General features: G+C 41.7%; 1 protein-coding gene across 1 annotated transcript; it reads right to left on the bottom strand.

Annotated features, from left to right (window-relative positions):
* Positions 1–747: 747 nt before the first annotated feature.
* On the bottom strand, positions 748–4,033 carry K441DRAFT_224233 (peptidase S8 and S53). The gene is made up of 8 exons (XM_067640606.1): positions 3,188–4,033; positions 3,100–3,126; positions 2,662–2,883; positions 2,321–2,416; positions 2,104–2,257; positions 1,808–2,000; positions 1,261–1,523; positions 748–1,198 (listed from the first exon to the last, which is right to left on the bottom strand). Exons 1-8 carry the CDS (start codon positions 3,939–3,941, stop codon positions 796–798), a joined length of 2,112 nt encoding a protein of 703 aa, XP_067500595.1. The 5' UTR covers positions 3,942–4,033; the 3' UTR covers positions 748–795.
* Between the last annotated feature and the right edge of the window lie 2,567 nt (positions 4,034–6,600).

The following is a 6,600-nucleotide window of genomic DNA, read 5'->3' as shown; positions in this document are numbered from 1 at the left end:
TAACGGTGTTTTTCTTCCTGTTTATATAGTATGAGTATACTGCCCGGAAGAGTATATGCTATATTACTTCTTACGTCTCCCTTAAAGGTTCTTTATACCTAATATAAGCGGAATTGGTCTATATAGACCTTAATTAGGGCCGTATTAAACGTTAATTAAGAATTAATAATAGTATTAGAGATTTTAGATATAAATCTACGATTTAATTAAGTTGTCTAAAGGGAGAAATTTAGATTTGTTATGAATATGGCCGTAAAATCTATATATATATAATTCTCTTTAGCGCTATCTATATGCGATTATTAAAATAATAATTCGTATTAATAGGCAGCTTAAAATTGTTAAAATAGATACTTAAATATTAATTTTAATATTATAAAGACAATAGAGGAAAGAGAAAGTCTATACTGTTTTAAAATCTAATACTATAATAGTATAGACCGTTTCTTAGTTTATTTCGGTTAGGGTACCCTAGTACCCCGTTTTGGACGTATATAAAGCCTTCGGCTTTACCTCTTACTATACTACTTTTCTACTCGCAGAGCGAGTGTATATATTAATTTAGCTATCCTTTCCCCTATAAAGGGCTTTGCTCTCCTATAATACATATACAGCCTTACCTTTTAGATTAAATTATAGTAATAAAAGAGTACGAGTTTTAGATATAGCTAAATACAAAGCCGAGTGTGAGCTTAAGTAGACTTATAATCCGCCTTCAGAGGTCTAATAAGCGGTACTCTCGCTTAAATAGATTTCTATATTTCCTTTTTTTGTAGAAATACTAATAGTAGTAGCTTAGAAGATCCTCCAAGCGTAGGCAAAATGCTGAGGCTCCTTTGTGATACGATGCGCGTTTATAGTGACCTTCGCTGTTCTATACGGTATTCCCCCCCAAACGACCTGCTCCACGTTATTCGATCTATCGAAACCGGGTTTTCTGCCCAAGTTCCCGTGTAATTCGATTTGTCCGGCCTTGACGATAAGGTCAAGGTCATTCTGCAGCATTGCACCCGGCGGATCTGACCACGCCAGGGTGATCTTCAGCGTACGAGTGGTCGCTGCCGTGAGGGCTTGGTCCGACTCAAAAATTTCCGGAACGGGTATGTCAAATATAAATTTGTCCCTGCCCTCCTCATCATCAAGTGGGTTCTCGCTCTGAAAGCAGCCAAAGAGTTTGTTGCCCTTATCGAAGATAGATGTTTTCATGGGTTCTCGCTCTGAAAGCAGCCAAAGAGTTTGTTGCCCTTATCGAAGATAGATGTTTTCATGTCCACTCTACCAAAGCCGGATGCATCATTTGGCGATGGCCCGGCCTCGCTTGGAAAGTACTGGCCGACGACGTCCACCGCGCCATTGATTAGCACCGCCTTAACCAGTGCGGCACTTGGTTGCTGGATACCGTGGTTTTTGATAAGGAATTCACGAATGATAGCGCAGCAGCCGGCGACAAGGGGCGTGGCCATGCTGGTGCCACCTTGATAGCACCATTGAGGGTCGCTGGATTTGCCCCACCATTCAGAGACCTATTCAGATTGATCAGTGCTGACTAGACGAAATTCAGGACCCCCCCCCCCCCCCCCCCCCCCCCAACACACACACACACAGGGGGACAATATGCTAAATCATAATAGGCGTCGCCATGTAGTTCTAACATAAGATATACCATATAAAAAGTAGGTTCGCTACTGGGGCGTTTCATCCCTCAACACTACCAAAACCTATAATTACACGAATTCCTGCGCAAAATGACTAGTGACTAAGGCTTAGAATAGCTGCGGTGAATCCGTTATAGAAAAGCATGACTTACCCTTCGCACCTTACTAGACCGCGTCGACAAGATTGATGAACCGGGCGCAACAACATCCGGCTTAAATCTTTGCTCTTTTGTAGGCCCTCGGCTTGAGAATGCAGCCATACCATCCTTGTTATTGGCTATGTGGTCGTTGAAGATAGGGGCTTTCGGATAGTCAAACGGCCTCGTGGCATACGTTAGCATCGACCTAACTCCGTCAATAGGGAAATGGAAACAATACGGAATGTCCAAGGGCTCGAGCTGGCGGTGTAAGGCAGCATCGAATACCTAACTTGCTATGCAAAACTCACCAAAATGCCCCCCAGGTAGGATTTGTTCCGCCCGGTCCAGCCACGATATCCGGCCGTAGACTCTCAGATGCGCCAACGGTTATGCAATTCTTAGCGGCAGCCTGTGACCCAATAACGGCGGTATCGATTCTTCCATTGTTATCGCGGTCAACTCCTAGGGTGAAGCATGTCAGCACACGAGGTAATAGGAGTAGTGAAGTTGGCCCGAGTAATTAACCTTCATTGCCGGCGGCAAATAAAATGACCATATCCGGGTTCTTGAGAATGAAATTGTCGATATCGACTGAATTACTATCATAAGGGAGTTGAGTCACTATGTATTGTCAGCGGCGGACCGAAGGCTGTATATAAGCGGAGGAAGCAGTTGCGAGCTTCTGGAGGGGCAAGAGAACGTCGCACAGGTTGACCGAAGGGTGCTGTGGCATCTGCTTGAAGATATCACAGACCGATCATCTACAGCTTAGGCTATAGAAGGCTCTTTAAAAATGGTAGTAGCGCTACCGTCAAGTTTTGACTAAGTATGATGTGTATAATAAGTCCCATAAACTGTCCACTCACTAAATGGCGGAATCGTATTTCCCCAGCTATTCGTATGAATTCTAGCACTAGCATCATAGCCCTGTTGAAAGAGTTCGTTCAGATCGGCAGGAATACCGCCAAGCGCATTGCGCGAGTCGAGGAGGCTTTGCACAACAAGTTTGGCTTCGCTAGCAGGAGCCTCAATAAGCCCTTCGGAAGAGTGCTTGCCAGAGCCGAGGACAGAGCCACAGACATGAGTGCCTGATATTTATTAGCCGGTGCTAAGTGGTAGTGCTAGACTGCCTAAGTGGAAGCTTAAGATTAACTCAAAAGGGCTTTACGACTACAATAGAGGCTAGAAGATGGTAGGAATCTGGATTCAAGCGACCTTTGGAAACCAAGCTGTGGCTGAACAGGGCAAGGTAGAAGTTGAAGTCGTCGCTTATGTAGCAGCTTGGCAATAGAAGTACAACTTACCATGACCATCGGGATCATCCGCCTTTCCTAGACCGAGTCTTTATCAGCATCCAGCCGTTCTCTTTACTAATTACTTAGCACTACTCACCCGGTCTGCCGCGGGAGAAAAGCGTTTTCACCCTCCCCGTAAATGCGTCGTGACACCTCACCATATCTCCAGTGTCGAAACCTGTGTCCGCCACACAGACAGTCTGCCCTTCACCTTTGTAGGGAGTATCGTTGACGACGACACTAGCGTTCAGGATTCCTCGTGCGACATTGTTAAAGAGCTTCGCAGGGTAGACTTCTTGAATATACTTTACAGCATCGATAACAGCTAGTTGATCAAGATACTGCTCCTGTAGAGCCAGGCGCAGTTTCTTGCTGCTGGTAATAGCCAGACCGTCCGGATCTGCGTGAGCTGCCTCAGCAAGCGTTTTGAGAAGGTCTTGAGAGGCTTCAGAATCGTCGTGAAGGACAATATCCACATCTCTAGTGGTGCGCGTATTCGGAGTTACTGATAATCCGATAGCATTCCTTGAAGGATCGGCCGCAGTTTTAAGGCTCGGTTGAACAACAAATTCTTGCAGGTAAACGTTGGCATACTTGATAAAAGATAGATCGCGTAGCGTGTCGAGATCCGGCTCCTTATAGCCGCACAGATAAGTATTCTCACTAACGTACTCCAGAATCTTGACACCCTTTGTCTCAAGTTCAGTCTTCTGTGCTTTCTTTATGGGCTCGCCGCTAGTCTGAAGGAGGATGTAATCTGTAGATTTGGCATCGCCCCTATTAAGGCCAAGGTGGCGTACGGTGGGCGCATTGGGATCGAAGGAATTACCGTTAATAGTGATAAGTGACATGCCGAAATCTCAGACGATGAATATTAAATCCTGCTGTCGACGTTATGGTGTTGGGCTGCCGGGAGAGATGGCTGTTTTCAAGCTTCAAAGCCCTAAGGTGATAAAACTGGCTCCAGTGCGAAGGGAGGTGATATACAACCGACGCTCGTAACGGGCTGGTGTCGGGCCTTGCTATCACACGGATATGCATAATAATATTTTCATGCTACTGAGAGGGCGATTGCGGAGTCAGACGCTCGCGTTCAGACGATTACAGCCATTGAATATGGCTGACGTGACGAGTTCCGTGTCATTAGACTCGGATGCCTTGTTTTATTTGCCCGCTTCTGCAGTAGAAAGCGCCAACCTGCCTTGCGGTCAGGTATTAGTGGAGACAAAATTCTAATATTTCATGCGAGGGAAACGGCGCGAAAGTGACCAGCAGCCCTATGTTGATTGGAAGAGACGGTGCTGTGGGCTCGATTAGCATAAGGTGTCCTGCAGCTTCATTGAAGAACGAGCGGGGAACGAAGAGCGTAATTGCTTAACATTTCATCGCCAAGGCTACAACGCTGGTACAATGGACCGACGGCGGTTGTTTCCGCCTCGGGGGAGGCCGTCGCTAAGGAAGAGGCTAAGTTTCAGCCCTCCCCCGCTCTCTCTCCCGCAACCGGCAGTCGATCCGTTCCTCCCGAAACGCCTCTCAATACCCTCTTAGCAACGCAGCGGTCGATTACAGAACACCCCTAGTAACATGGCTGGGCCAACGCATATGCTGGACTTCCTCATGGGTGTGTGAATGGAAAGGTATAGACAAGAACAACCCCTCGACCGCTCTTTCACGGAAGGGCTCCCGCTCCAATAACTCTAGACTAAGATTGACGCAAGCTATGTGCCCAGGATCCGTTCGAGAAAATACCGCATGTTCTGTCAGAGTAAAGAGGCTGCTTCTAGACACATGAGAGATCACTTGAGTAGCACATGAGTGGGCGTAGTAAGACGGCAAAGAACCAGGTGGATCCACCACATCGTCGGCCATAAGCAAGAAAGGCGTAGGGGGGTTGCAAGCTGGGCTTGGCAATTTATTGCCAAGAATTCGAAGCCCTTATTCAGTTGATGGAGAGATCAAACAAGAACTCTTTCAGCCAATAACTACTGTGATAGCCTCGCAAGACTCCTAACGTTCGAGCTGGCTCGTGCACGGATTTCCTCACCACAATATGCCTAAATCTACCTTTTTATACTACCTATAACTTAATAACTTTTTAATAGAATTTTATATACATTTAAATATAGCTTATTAAATACTATGTTTATAATTTTATATTAAAATTAAAGCTAAAAATGTACTTTCTAATACAAATTAAAATTAAAATTATTAAAATTAATAGATGTAATAAAGCCTTATAGGAAATACTATAGTAGACTTATTAATAGGCTAGGTATATAGGTAAACAAAAGGTTAATAATGTAAATATAACTAGTGGAGTAGGTTACTTAATAGATTAACTCTAATTATATTCTAAGATTTATTATAAAGAGAAGAACTATTTAGGTAGAGACTATAGTCCTTTAAAGATATAATTCTATGGCTGGGAAATATACTAAGTACGTTAGTATATTAGTATATTAGTACGTTACCTATATTCCTATATTCTGAACTAATAACGTAATCTATTATATAACTTGGTTACCTTTTATTCTATAGCTTAATTAGATTTAGCGCCTTCTATACTCTCTTAACTAACCTATTTATATCTTCCCTTAATAGCTGTACTACTGCTAATATAATGTCTATAACACTATCTCTTTTCTCTTTATCTTTGTCCTTAAAGATATCCTATATCTTTAAGTCATCTATTAGAGATACAGTATTCCGTTTTTAATTTAGTGATCTTTATTATTTCTAATACCTTCTATTAAATCTTTATAGGCGTTTAGTGTCTTATTTAATTTATTATAGGGTCCTGGATTTAATCCGCTGCTAAAAAGTTAAAAGACTAACTCTCTATAGCCCGTAGTAATCTTAATCGTTTAAATAGGAAGTAGAAGTATACTCTTACTAAGTTTTAGCGTTTTTATGCTAAAGTGTCTCAGATACTTAATACTTAATTAGCTGCTTATATTTAGTTATTCTATCTTAAAAAGGGTTATAAAAAGGTCTATTTAAAAGAGTTTTATCTTGCAGAGTAGGACCTTTTTAAATTAGAGTAAAAGGAGGCTAAAAAGAGTTTTAATCTAATAGAGAGGGAAACAACTCTAAATGCATTAGTAGTTAATCCTCTTAGGTCCCCTCTAAGTAACTTATTCTTTAGTAATTCTTCTTTATTAATCCTTTCTAACTTAATTTCTTTTAATACTCCGTTACCTTTCTTATAGCGTTTCTTAAATTATCTAGTAGCTCTTAAGTAGTCTTATTATAGCCTATTTACTTAACTTTACACTATATTTTATTATTATTACCCTTATAACTAATAATTCTTAAAAGTTTCTATTTATTTTATTTTTATCCTCTATATATATCTACCTTATAGACTAATAGCTTAACATTCCTATATACTAGCTTTAGTATTACAATATACTATATAGGGTAGATCTTTATCTTGTTTAGTAAATCTAGTTTAAACGTAATTAGTAAAATTCTTTATATAATTTTAAAAGGTCCTAGTCTAAGGTAGTT

Source organism: Cenococcum geophilum (genome assembly GCF_001692895.1).
Source record: "Cenococcum geophilum 1.58 unplaced genomic scaffold K441scaffold_41, whole genome shotgun sequence".
Classification (NCBI taxonomy): domain Eukaryota; kingdom Fungi; phylum Ascomycota; class Dothideomycetes; order Gloniales; family Gloniaceae; genus Cenococcum; species Cenococcum geophilum.
The sequence above is the reverse complement of the archived record's forward strand: the minus strand, read 5'-3'. Positions and strand labels throughout refer to the sequence as shown.